Source organism: Arvicanthis niloticus, chromosome 20 (assembly GCF_011762505.2).
Source record: "Arvicanthis niloticus isolate mArvNil1 chromosome 20, mArvNil1.pat.X, whole genome shotgun sequence".
Lineage (NCBI taxonomy): Eukaryota > Metazoa > Chordata > Mammalia > Rodentia > Muridae > Arvicanthis > Arvicanthis niloticus.
In genome coordinates, this window is record NC_047677.1 from 23,695,412 (window position 1) to 23,708,951 (window position 13,540).

Genomic DNA, 13,540 nt, shown 5'->3' on the forward strand with positions numbered 1-13,540 from the left:
GTCTTCAGGTGTGTTTTCTTGAGGTGATGAGCAGCAAAGGAGAGATTGCTTTGTCCTGCTGCCACGCCCTAAGGCACACTGTATAACTGAAGGTCACTGTAGAATGGAAAACATGCATGTCCTTCCACTGTGGGTCAAGGTCGAATTTGGACCTCCATGTGAGCAACATGCCCTTCAAGTGTGGGCACTGCATGCCCCGACCGGCCCACTGCCTGCTTTTAGGCTATTACAGCCAGGCAGACCCACAGGTCAGGGACCTCACACTTGGGAATGCAGGCATGTGCTAAGCTTGGGGAGCTCAAGATACAAAGAGGAACAAGGGAGTGTGCTGGGGACTAATAGCAGTGCGGGGAGCAAGAGTCTCTATGGACTGTGTGTCAAACTTGGAATAAGGTGTTCAGGAATGGTTGCACTATACTTCCAGGGTGACCTTTATTTACAAGATGATGGCCTTACACACATTCTTCTTTCAGTTGACATTCCACCTGCTTGTTTCTTTATCTACCAACCCCATCGATCCATTGTACACAGCCCAGCTTCCCTTCTTCTCTCCCCTTCCTATCCCACATCCCTGCATCCCCCCTCCAGACTCACTTCCCCACAATGGTCTTGCATCCATTTGGATTGGAAAGCTCATGCCCAACATCCCCTTAGAACAAAAGAGCCGATTCAACTCCCCACCCCACAAAACAACACACACACACACACACACACACACACACACACACACACACAATTCAAACAGTGTAAAACTTTATTGAATCAATGGGGATAAAAAGCAAAACCAATCAAAGCAAAACAAAACCGAACAAAGGCCTAGGAGTTGATATAGAATGACTGGCTGGTAATTCATCTCACAGGTCAACACAAGGCCTTGGTAAGAAAAGCAGCAGTTCCTCAAACTCAGGGAAGAAGTCTTCTCTCCTCTTTCCCCTGGGCTAGTGTCCTGTGAAGAGTAGCCTAAACCTGGTGCCCCTGAGATTTCCTGGGGTCCATCTGTCGGAGTTTTCTTTAGGCCTCCTTGTTGTTGGGCAGTCACTAGGGACAACATCTTCTATTCATGTAGCAGAGTCACCATTTTCTCAGGTCGGATGTCCTAATCCTGGGGCCCTGAAGAAGACACTCCACTAGTAAAAACACAGCTGAAAGCCTTCTTCTCATAAGGGAGACATCTCCATTCCCTACATCCTAGTTGGGAGATGGGTTTAGGGTTGGGGGGCAGATCCTTCCTGCTCTGGGTACCTTCTCCAGTGTGGAATCCGGGTCTCTTCTAGATTTGGGTGTCTTGTGCTTCCAAAATCAAGGAAGCCAGGTTGGGAGTCAGAGCATATCCAGCAGAGCCTGGTAATCCTCTTGAGTAAGAGACAGCTCAGCTACTGTGTCTATTGGCTCCAGATCCAGAGGAGCTGACCCATGCTCCTCCACTTGGACCTCGGTCAGCAGTTGATCAAGGAAGAAGTCCAGAGGGTTTGTGTTGCTTGCTTGAGTGGGGGCCTGTGCTTGGCCTGGTCCGGAGGGCTCTTCCACTTGGGATGGCTGGGATTCTGTGCAGAAGGTCGGGAGGTCGCTGGGACTCGATGGATCCATGGCCACACCGCCAGTGGGAGGCAGTGGCAACAAGCTGTCGTGGGCACCTTCCAGCTCCCTGCCATCCAGAACTCCATCCAAATCCAGAGGGGCTGGCACAAGCTCCTCCGCTTGGGCTTGGTCTAGCCATTGAGGAAGGAACAGCTCGAGAGGGCCTGTGTTCCTTGCTTGAGCGGGGGCCTCTTCTTGGACTGGTCCACAGGGCTCTTCCGATTGGCACAGCTGGGACTCTGTGCAGAAGGTTGGCAGGTCGCTGGGACTGGAGGAATCTGTAAGCCCTGCAGCAGCCAGGGGCAACAAGCTGTCCCGGGCACCTTCATGCTCCCTGGCACCCGCACCTCCGCGGGCCTCATCTGCCCCACTTGAGGCCAGCAAGTCTTGATCTTGAGCTGTGGGCCTGCCCCTGCTGAGGCACCGCGCTCTTCTGTTCTGAAACCAGATGTAGACCGTGTCCTCGAGCAAACCTGTCCTCTGTGCCAGCTCCTCCCGAGTAGCAAAGCCTGGCCGCGGGTTCCTCTCGAAGGCTTGCAGTAGGATCCTGCGCTGGGCTGAAGTGATTCGAGTGCGAGGCCGCCGGTGGTCTGACGGCATGCCTCCACCCTGTGCCCTGGAACCAAGCTCCTGCCCCACGGCTCCAGTGCGACTTCTGCGGTTCTGAAACCACACGCGGATGCAGGAATCGGGGACCCCCATTTGACTGGCCAGGTTCTGCCTCTGTGCAAAGCTCACGTAAGGACTCTTGCTGAAAGCTGATAGCAGGGCCTCCTTTTGAGAGGCTTGCCAAACCACCCTGCTGCGCTGGGATTTGCGCCCCACGCTGCTGCCCCCCACATTGCTGCCAGCTTCCATGCTGCCAACCATGGTCTGCAAGAAATGCTCACCCAGGAGTGTCTACTCTGGACAGCTCCAGAACAAGCACAACCTCCAGCAAGCAGCAGCAGTCTCGGGCTGGCACCACTCACTGCCTCTTAAATACCCCTACCTCTGCCTCTGCTCCGCTAGCCCCGCCTACTCCACACGCGCCTTGGGCTACAGCCAACACCAGGACCTTCCCTTCGGGGTCAGGTTTCCAAGCGCCACACCTGCCACGCCTTTGCACCTGAGAACAGGGAACCCGGAAGAGGACCTCAAGCATCCTCTGAAACTCACAAAGTCTCCCCTTTTAAAAGCTCCTCATCCATTGCACGCCGCGGGGTCGCCATGCTAGACCCATACCCAGGAAGCAGACAAAAGTCATAGGACTCACCATTCCCATCAGACATAGCATCCAATGACTGAGGACAATAGGTCCTGACACGAAGCAGAGGCACAGTTACCGCGACATGTTGGACAAAGTCAGCAGGCTTCACAAAAGGATGGGGAATTGGAGTCGGCCTTCTAGGCATCCCTAGCCAGATGGAATCCATGATGGTTTGCTCACAACCGGATTCACACAGGTTACAAAGACAAGACTCCCCCAGGAGTCCTGAGATCCAAAGACATCAACACATCCTGCCTAGCTCTAGAATGTTTCACACCCCTTACATGGCTTCCCAAATCTGGATTTGCTATGAGGACAAACTTGGAAATTTACCTGTCCTTGGATCAAAATTCAACACCAAACACCCCAAGCACCTAGCAGCACAAAAACCTGTTTGATAACAAGCACACCTTCAGACCAAGCACACCCTCAGACATAAAACACACACACAACACTGAGGAAAAAGGATTTCAGGACAGGGGACAGGTTTGGGGGCAGAGACAGACAAACAGACAGAGAGAATGAGAGAGAGAGAGAGAGAGAGAGAGAGAGAGAGAGAGAGAGAGAGAGAGAGAGAAAGAGAGAGAGAGAGGTGGGGACAGGGAAGAAGAATGTAGGAAGTAATAAATGAGGACCATCAGAGGCAGGGGAGTGTATCTGTGTGTTTGTGTGTGTGTGTGTGTCTGTGTCTGTGTGTGTGTGTCTGAGAGAGAGAGAGAGGGAATGAGAGTGAGGGAGAGATATTAATTTCCAGGTGTTTCTTTCACAGACTGTATGAGAATGAGCCTGAGAGCTTGAGATATCAATAAATTGTTCATTTGGTAGGTAGCAGAGTGTAGGAAAGGGTTGAACATCTTCTCTCACAGTGCTAAGTTTCTAAGGATGTTTTCTGTGCTGTAAGATCTCTAGAGCTAACCTTGAAGAGTGAAGAGTCTTCAGGTGTGTTTTCTTGAGGTGATGAGCAGCAAAGGAGAGATTGCTTTGTCCTGCTGCCACGCCCTAAGGCACACTGTATAACTGAAGGTCACTGTAGAATGGAAAACATGCATGTCCTTCCACTGTGGGTCAAGGTCGAATTTGGACCTCCATGTGAGCAACATGCCCTTCAAGTGTGGGCACTGCATGCCCCGACCGGCCCACTGCCTGCTTTTAGGCTATTACAGCCAGGCAGACCCACAGGTCAGGGACCTCACACTTGGGAATGCAGGCATGTGCTAAGCTTGGGGAGCTCAAGATACAAAGAGGAACAAGGGAGTGTGCTGGGGACTAATAGCAGTGTGGGGAGCAAGAGTCTCTATGGACTGTGTGTCAAACTTGGAATAAGGTGTTCAGGAATGGTTGCACTGTACTTCCAGGGTGACCTTTATTTACAAGATGATGGCCTTACACACATTCTTCTTTCAGTTGACATTCCACCTGCTTGTTTCTTTATCTACCAACCCCATCGATCCATTGTACACAGCCCAGCTTCCCTTCTTTTCTCCCCTTCCTATCCCACATCCCTGCATCCCCCCTCCAGACTCACTTCCCCACAATGGTCTTGCATCCATTTGGATTGGAAAGCTCATGCCCAACATCCTTTTAGAACAAAAGAGCCGATTCAACTCCCCACCCCATGAAACAACACACACACACACACACACACACACACACACACACACACACACAATTCAAACAGTGTAAAACTTTATTGAATCAATGGGGATAAAAAGCAAAACCAATCAAAGCAAAACAAGACTGAACAAAGGCCTAGGAGTTGATATAGAATGACTGGCTGGTAATTCATCTCACAGGTCAACACAAGGCCTTGGTAAGAAAAGCAGCAGTTCCTCAAACTCAGGGAAGAAGTCTTCTCTCCTCTTTCCCCTGGGCTAGTGTCCTGTGAAGAGTAGCCTAAACCTGGTGCCCCTGAGATTTCCTGGGGTCCATCTGTCGGAGTTTTCTTTAGGCCTCCTTGTTGTTGGGCAGTCACTAGGGACAACATCTTCTATTCATGTAGCAGAGTCACCATTTTCTCAGGTCGGATGTCCTAATCCTGGGGCCCTGAAGAAGACACTCCACTAGTAAAAACACAGCTGAAAGCCTTCTTCTCATAAGGGAGACATCTCCATTCCCTACATCCTAGTTGGGAGATGGGTTTAGGGTTGGGGGGGCAGATCCTTCCTGCTCTGGGTACCTTCTCCAGTGTGGAATCCGAGTCTCTTCTAGATTTGGGCGTCTTGTGCTTCCAAAATCAAGGAAGCCAGACTGGGAGTCAGAGCATATCCAGCAGAGCCTGGTAATCCTCTTGAGTAAGAGACAGCTCAGCTACTGTGTCTATTGGCTCCAGATCCAGAGGAGCTGACCCATGCTCCTCCACTTGGACTTTGGTCATCAGTTGGTCAAAGATGAACTCCAGAGTGCCTGTTTTGCTTTCTTGAGTTGGACCTGGGCTTACATGAGATGCCTCTTCAAATTGGGATGGCAGTGACTCTCTACATAAGGTTTCCAGGACTCAAGGTATTTTTTGCCATACCTCCTGCACAGAGCCACTGGCAACACACTGCCCTAGGCACTGTCATGTTCCCTATCACCCAGACTTCCAAGGCCTTCATCCAGCCCTCTCGAGGTGAGCAAGTCTTGAGCTTGAGCTGTGGGCCTCCCCTTGCGGAGGTGCAGAGCCCTTCTGTTCTGAAACCAGATGTGGATCGTGTCCTCGAGCAAACCTGACCTCTGTGCCAGCTCCTCCCCAGTAGCAAAGCTTGGCCGTGGGTTCCTCTCAAAGGCTTGCAGTAGGATCCTGAGCTGGGCAGAGGTGATTCGAGTGCAAGGCTGTTTGTGGTCTGATGGTATACTTCCACCTTGTGCCCTGGGACCATGCACTTTGGGAGCTGTTGGGAGGCTGGTTGGCTGGAGCTTTGAGTGAACCGCTTTGTAACTTGCCGCACGGCTCCCGTGCGACTTCTGCGGTTCTGAAACCACACGCTGATTGGAGATCCAAGGACCCCCAGTTGCCTGGCCAAGTTCTGCCTCTTCTCGAAGCTCAGGTAAGTGCTCTTGCTGAACGCTGACAGCAGGGCCTTCTCTTGCCAGGCCTGCCAAACCGCCCTGCTGCGCTAGGATTCGCATACCACGCTGCTGCCCCCCACATTGCTGCCAGCTTCCATGCTGCCAAGGATGGTCTGCGAGGAGTCCTCACCCTGAAGAACTTACTCAGGACAGCCCCAGAACAAGCACAAGCTACAGCAAGCACCAGCAGTCAAGCTGTTGCCCCTGCCCCTTAAATACTTCTGCCTCTGTTCTGCTAGCCCCACGCAATTGATAGGTACCTTAGGCTATAGACAAGACCAAGACTCCTCCTTCTGTATCAGCCCAAAATCGCCAACACCTGCCATGCCTGGCACCTGAGAACAAGGAACCTGGAAGCAGATCTCAAGCATCCTCTGAAATTCAGTAAAGTCTCCCCAAAGGGATGATGTGTTGGATCCCAGACATTGGATGGTTGGAGTTTGATTTTACTTTTGATTGTGACTGTGCCCTGATATTTTCCCTCTTGAAGGAAGAGAGTGTTTTAGTGGAGCCCACAGTTAAGAGACTTTGAATTGTAAAAAAAAAAAAAAAAAAAAAAAACAAACAAAAAAAAAACCACTTTGAATTTTAAAAGAGATTGGATATTTTAATTGGGATTGAAATTTTAATGTGTAAGAATTTGCAAAGACTGTGGTATTTTAAAGTTATATAGATCTCAGAGATAAGTAAGAAAGTAAGGGTTAAGGCTTAATAGTAATGTGTTTGTGTGTCACATTAACAAGGGTTCAATTGTACTGGCTGGTTTTGTGTCACCTTCACACAAGCTGGAGTTATCACAGAGATAGGAGCTTCAGTTGAGAAAATCCTTCCATGATCCAGCTGTAAGGCACTTTCTCAATTAGTGATCAAGGAGCGAGGGCCCCTTGTGGGTGGAGCCATCCCTAGGCTGGTAGTCTTGAGTTCTATAAGAAAGCAAGCTGAGCAAGCCAGGGGAAGCAAGCCAGTAAGTAACATCCCTCCATGGCATCTGAATCATCTCCTGCTTCCTGACTTGCTTAAGGTCCAATCCTGACTTCCTTTGATGATGAACAGCAACCTGGAAGTGTAAACTGAATAAACCCTTTACTATCCAAATTGATTCTTGCTCATGATGTTTGTGCAGGAATAGAAAGCCTGACTAGCACAGCCAGGAAGCCAAATAGGACAGACATCCAGATACAGGAAATCCACTTGCCTCCAGCCTCTCCTCCTGGTCCAAGATCCTACCTCATCTGGCATTCAGTGAAGTGATGATGCAGCTTTTCTGCCAAGTCCTTTTGCTGGATGACCAGATTCTTCTGTCTTAGCAGGTATTTCAGCCTTTCCTCCAGTCTTTCCAGATTGTGATGTTAGTGGAATGTTGTATACTCTGGACCACATGCACACATACACACACAAACTCAGTACATTCCTTCCCATGTTTACTTTCCCAGATAATGTTAATGTAGGAAGATATAAGGGAGGTTACTTGAGAAGTAACTGAAATTTCCTTGATTGGAAAAAGAACACACTTGGCAGGAGAGACACACAGATCAATAGAGTACCTGCCTTTTAAATACAGTACACAAACAAGTAGATCCCCTGAGGTCCATGGCAGTAAATCGAGCCTGTTTATGAAGTACTCCAGCTGTGCAGTTAATGGTTCTCAAGGAAGCTGCATGATGTTTCCAGTTGCTCCAAAATAAGAAACTTCCCTCTAAAACGAGCTCCCTAACCAGAGCCTGCCTTGTTTTGTACCCACCACCACCAAGAACAAAATAATAAGAATTAACAGGTACTGATTACTGATATCTTTCAAGGTCAATGGTCGAAATTCCCCAGCTATAAGACCCAGACTAATTTGATGGATGTGAATAGACAATCAATTTTTCTTTTATTTTACTTTAATTTATTTACATTTTACTGGAAAGTCCAGGCTTTATCTCCATCTCTATTCACACTCTGACTGCTCCACATCCCATACTTTCTCCCCCATCTCCAAGAGGATATCCCCACTTCCCACTCCCACCCCACCAGACATCCCCACTCCCTGTCTCCTCAAGTCTCTTGGGGGTTAGGTACATCATCCCTCACTGAGTCCTGACCCTGCAGCCTTCTGCTGTATATGCATTGGGGGCATCATATCAGCTGGTGTATGCTGCCTGCTTGGTGGTTCAGTGTCTGAGAGACCTCAGGGGTCCAGGTTAGTTGAGAATGCTGGTTTTCCTATATGCCCACCCAACTCCTCAACTTCTTCCAGCTTTTCCATAATTCAACCACAGGGACCAGCAGCTTCTGTCCATTGCTTTGATTGAATAGCTGCCTCTGACTGGCTGCTTGTTGGGCCCCTCAGAGGACAGTCATGATAGGACCCTGTGTGTATGCACACCATAGCATCAGTGATAGTGTCAGGCCTTGAGGCCTCCACCTTGAGCTGGATCCCAATTTGCTCCTGTCACTGGACCTCCTTTTCCTCAGGCTCTTCTCCATTTTTGACCCTGAAGTTCAGTCAGACAGGAACAATTCTGGGTCAGAGTTTTTGACTGTGGAACAGCAACCTCATCCCTCTACTTGATGCCCTGTCATTCTAGTGGAGGTGGACTCTACAAGTTCCCTCTCCCCACTCTAGGGAATTTTATCTAAGGTCCTTCCTTTTGAGTCCTGAGAGTCTTTCACCTCCCAGGTCTCTGGTACATTCTAAAAGGTCCCCCAACCTCCTGCCTCCTGAGGTTGCTTGTTTCTACTCTTCCTGCTTGCCCTCAGGGCTTTAGTCCTGTCTCTTACACCCAATACCTGATCATGTTCCTCTCTTCCCCTCTCTGTCCCCTTTCCCACCAAGGTTCCACCTCCTGAAACCTCCTGTAATTGTTTTCTTCTCCCTCCCATGCAGGATTGAGGCATCTTCATTTGGGCCCTTCACCTGTTACCATTCATGAGTACTGTGGGTTGTATCCTGGGTATTCTGTATGTTTTGTCTAATATCCACTTATTAGTGAGTACATGCCATGCATGTCCTTCTGGATCTGAGTTACCTCACTCATTATAATATTTTATCTTTACAACCATTTGCATGCAAAATTTGTGATGTCCTTTTTTTTAATATCTGAATAGTATTCCATTTTGTAAAGGATTACTGATTACTGTAAGGAGGTATTTCTGGGTAATTTTGATTTGCACTTTCTTGATGACTAAGGACTTTGAACATTTCTTTACGTGTTTCTCAGCCATTTGAGATTTATATGTTGTGAACTCTCTGTTTAGTCCATTTTGTGATTGGGTTGTTTGGTTTCTTGCTGGTTTGCTTCTTGAGTTCTTTATATATTTTAGATATTAGCCCTGTATTCAATGTGGGGTTAGTAAAGATTTTTCCCAGTCTTCAAGTTGCCAGTCTGTCCTATTGGCTATGTCCTTTGCCTTACAGAAGCTTTCCAGTTTCATGAGGTCTCATTTATCAGTTCTTGTCTTAGAGCCTGAGACATTGGAGTTCTGTTTAGGAAATTTCCCTTTGCCAATGAGTTTGAGGCTCTATTCCACTTTCTTTTTTTTTCTTTTTTTTTCTTTTCTTTTTTTTTAAATTTTATTTTATATTTTATTTACATTTAAGATGCCATCCCCTTTCCACATTTCCCCTCCCGAGAACACCCCTGTCCCATGTCCCCCCTTTCCTTTTTGCTTTTATACAATTTTTTTAAAAATGTTAATCAAAGGATTTATAAGTTTGGTAATGCTCAATTAGAAGCATAACCCAATACCCAACCTAGATATAAAAACTATCTTTGACTGGTGGAGACATGTGAACATCTGCCTCCATGCCCCCTGTCTCTTTCTCTCTCTCATCACCTAGCTTCTCCTCTTCTTCATCTTCTCTCCTTGTTCCATCTCTTCCTTTCAGTACTCCTTCCCACTTAGCTCCTCCTACATATCACTCTTCCTGTTAAAGTAAAACTTTGCTCTCAAAATACAATTAGAGCATACTTATTCCTAATTGTCCCAGTGAGGTACAAGATAGTCCTAATACCCAGTCCATCATTTTGTTGACTAACCAGAACCTCCGTTATCTCTTCTAAGTAAAATACATACTTTGATCCTGGCTTTTTTGGCTTTAGAATGAATGTCAGCTGAAAACCATCTACTCAGATCTTTTCTCCCAAAGTAAATAGCCAGGATTGGCTATGAGACTATAGGTCTTCAACCCTGTCAGAAATCCAGAATGACTGAGTTAACTGAAGCTATGAGAAGCACTAAACATAGCTTCTAAAACTTAGCCAATTTATAGAGACCGCTGAACACCTGAAAAGCCCCTATACATTGGAGCATCAAATCTTCAGCCTTCTGGCCCAGAATCATCTGACAGACCTCAGTGATGCAGGATTATTAAGGGCTGATTACTCTGTCTAGGCAGATATAATCAGTCAACTACTCTGCATGTGTGTCCTTTTCTGGACAGTAATTTGTCTGTAGATGGAGAGGGGCAATTCTTGCCTATTGGCTGTCACCACACAACTGGAGTAACTCCAAAGATGCTCAATTTCTTCTTAGAATCCATGACAGGAAGCTGCCAGGAGCAGACAGGTCTCTAATCAAAATGAACATTAATATATAAATATTTGTAGCATCAGTTCTATGGACTTCTGATGTTTTGAAAACCAACTATCCATGTAAGGTAACCTGGACTGTTGTCTGTTCACTCCTCTCATCTATTTCTAAATAAAATACGGGAAACACCCTAACAATAAACTCAAAACCTTGAATTTGCTATAGTCACTTAACTCATAGATTAACCATCCCAAATCAGTTTTAAAAAGTTAAAAAAGGGCTGGGTCTAGGCCTTGTATTCCTAAATGTGTTATACAGGCACAATGCCCATGAGAGTATCAATATTCATCTCATTTTTATATTAATAAGAGGCTCATACCAATGAAAACCTTAAATTTGAAATCAAAGTAAATTTTGTACCATTTAAGAAATTATAACTTCATCTTGATAATAATTATACTGATTTCTACCAATAGGTTATGGCTATGCAATAAGTCCTAGCTAATCCCCCCTGTTCCAACAAAACCATTACTTTTCCCTAGAAAGACAGACCATTATTAACCACCTTAGTCCCCAAGCCCAGGGAATAGGGGCATTAACTCTTCTTTAACTTCTTCAAGCTGATTAAGGGCATTGAGATTTTAGAAGAGGGGTGGGGGGAAGAGTAAGTTGATAAGCCTCTGAAGCTGTGTCTTCACTCAATCCAGATGGAATTCCAGGACATCAGAGGTTTGGGCAGGTCTGCTCAGTATGCTTGAGGAGTAGATACACCAAGGCTGTGTATTCTGCAATATAAAATTCTCAGAACAAGTTTTAGTATCAAGAAAAAAAAGAAAAAATATTCCCCCCACCTGGGGACTGACATTTTTTTTTAAAGATGTTGGTTCTGACAACTTTTTTTTCCACTTGTTAAAATTGGTTGTAGTATTTACGTTTCAGATTTTATCCCCTTACCCTACTTCCTCCCACCACCCAGGAACCTCCTATCCCATCCACCTCCTCATGCTTCTATGAGGCAGTGACTGCACCTACCCCCCCACTATCCCCTCCCCACCCTCACATTCCTCCCCACTCTGTGTTCATTTTTTTTAATGGGACCAAGAAACTCCTCTCCCACCTATGTGACCGACAAGGTCATCCTCCCCTACATATACCTCTGGAGTCTTGGGTCCCGCCCTATGTGTTTCCAGGCTGGTGGTTTAGACCCTGGGGGGCTCTGGTTGTTCCGTATTGTTGCTTTCCTCCTGGGGTCACTAACCCTTTCTGCTCCTTCAGTCCTCTCACTACTTTCTCCATTGGGAAATCCCTGATCATATCAGTGGTTAACTGTGAGAATCGTCCTCTGAGTGTGTTAGTCTTTGGCAAACCTCTAAGGAGACAGCTATATCATGTTCCTCACATTATGCACTTCCAGCCATCCACAACAGTGTTTATCTTAGGAGGCTATATATGGGATGAATACCCAGGTGGAATGGTCTCCTGATGTCCCCTCCTTCAGTTTCTGTTCCATGTTTTGTTTCCCTACTTGCTCCCTTGAGCATTTTTGTTACTCGTTCTAAGTAGAACTGAGGCATCCCCTCTTGGTCTTCCTTCTTCATGAGCTTCATGTGTTCTGTGAGTTGAGTCTTCGATAATCCAAGCTTTTGTGGCTAAAATCCGTGGAGATATGTTTGTGTAGCTACCTTCTTTTACGGTTTTTGGAAGATTACTTTCTTGCTTTTTCTAGGTTGTAGTTTCCCTCCTTGTGTTGGAGTTTTCCACCAATTATTCTTTGAAGTGCTGGATTTGTGGTGAGATACTGTGTAAATTTGGATTTGTCATGGAATATTTTGTTTTCTCCATCAATAATGATTGAGAGTTTTGCTGGGTATAGTAGTCTGGGCTGGCATTTGTGTTCTCTTAGGGTCTGTATGATATTGGTCCAGGATCTTCTGGCTTTTATGGTCCCTGGTGAGAAGTCTGGTGTAATTCTTATAGGTCTGCCTTTATATGTTACTTTGCTTTTTTCCCTTACTGCTTTTAGTATTTTTTCTTTGTTTTGTACATTTGATGTTTTGACTATTATTTGATGGGAAGTATTTCTTTTCTGGTCTAGGCTATTTGGAGTTCTGTAGGCTTCTTGTGTATTTATGGACATCTGTTTCTGTAGGTTAAGAAAGTTTTCCTCTATAATTTTGTTGAGGATAATTACTGGTCCTTTAAGTTGGGAGTCTTCCCCCTCATCTATACCTATTATCCTTAGGTTTGGCCTTCTCATTGTGTCTTGGGTTTCTTGTATATTTTGGGTTAGTAGCTTTTTGTATTTTGCATTTTCTTTGACAGTTGTGTCAATGTTTTCCATGGTATCTTCTGCACATGAGATTCTCTCTTCCATCTCTTGTATTCTGTTGGTGATACTTGTGTCTATGACTCCTGATCTTTTTTTTTAGGTTTTCTATCTTCAGGGTATTGTCCCTTTGTGATTTCTTTATTGTTTCTACTTCCATTTTTAGATCCTGCATGGTTTTGTTTAATTCCTTTTCCCGTTTGGTTGCATTTTCTTGAAATTCCTTAAGGGATTTTTGTGTTTCCTCTTTAAGGGTTTCTATCTGTCTACCAGTGCTCTCCTTAAGTTATTTGAGAGTGTTATTTATGTCTTTCTTAAAGCCCTCTATCATCATCATGAGAAGTGATTTTAATTCTGATTCCTGCTTTTCTGGTGTGATGGGGTGTTCAGGGCTTGCTCTGATGGGGGAGCTGGGTTCTGATGATGCCATGTAACTTTGGTTTCTGTTGCTTACATTCTTGCTCTTGCCTTTTGCCATCTGGTTAACTCTAGTGCTGCCTGTACTTGCTGTCTCTGACTGAAGCCTGCCTTTCCAGTTATCTAGCTTGTGTCTGATCTCCTAGGGGTCCAGATGTCTCTGTGATCTTTTCCAGCTGCACTGATTACAGTGGTACCTCTAGGATGCCTCAGGATATGGTGCCTCCAAGGTAGCAGTCCAGCTAGGTGTCTGCTGTTCTGGGTGCAGTGTCTCCTCTAGAATATCTCACAATATGTTGTCTGATGCTCTGAGTTCAGTTGTTCCTCTGTGGCTCTGGGTTGAGTGGACCTTCCAGTATGTCTCAGGTGGAATCCGGGGTCCACACAACAGCAGACCTGGCAGAGGT

The 13,540-nt window shown here is 46.2% G+C and overlaps 1 protein-coding gene across 1 annotated transcript; it reads right to left on the reverse strand.

The window, feature by feature from the left end:
• Positions 1 to 1,027: 1,027 nt before the first annotated feature.
• Positions 1,028 to 3,197, reverse strand: LOC117724724 (uncharacterized). The gene has a single exon (XM_076916928.1). It carries the CDS (start codon positions 2,446 to 2,448, stop codon positions 1,321 to 1,323), a length of 1,128 nt encoding a protein of 375 aa, XP_076773043.1. The 5' UTR covers positions 2,449 to 3,197; the 3' UTR covers positions 1,028 to 1,320.
• Between the last annotated feature and the right edge of the window lie 10,343 nt (positions 3,198 to 13,540).

What these genes read in the sequence shown, in the direction of transcription:
- LOC117724724 (XM_076916928.1), bottom strand. Translation starts at nt 2,448, where the DNA reads ATGGTTGGCAGCATGGAAGCTGGCAGCAATGTGGGGGGCAGCAGCGTG.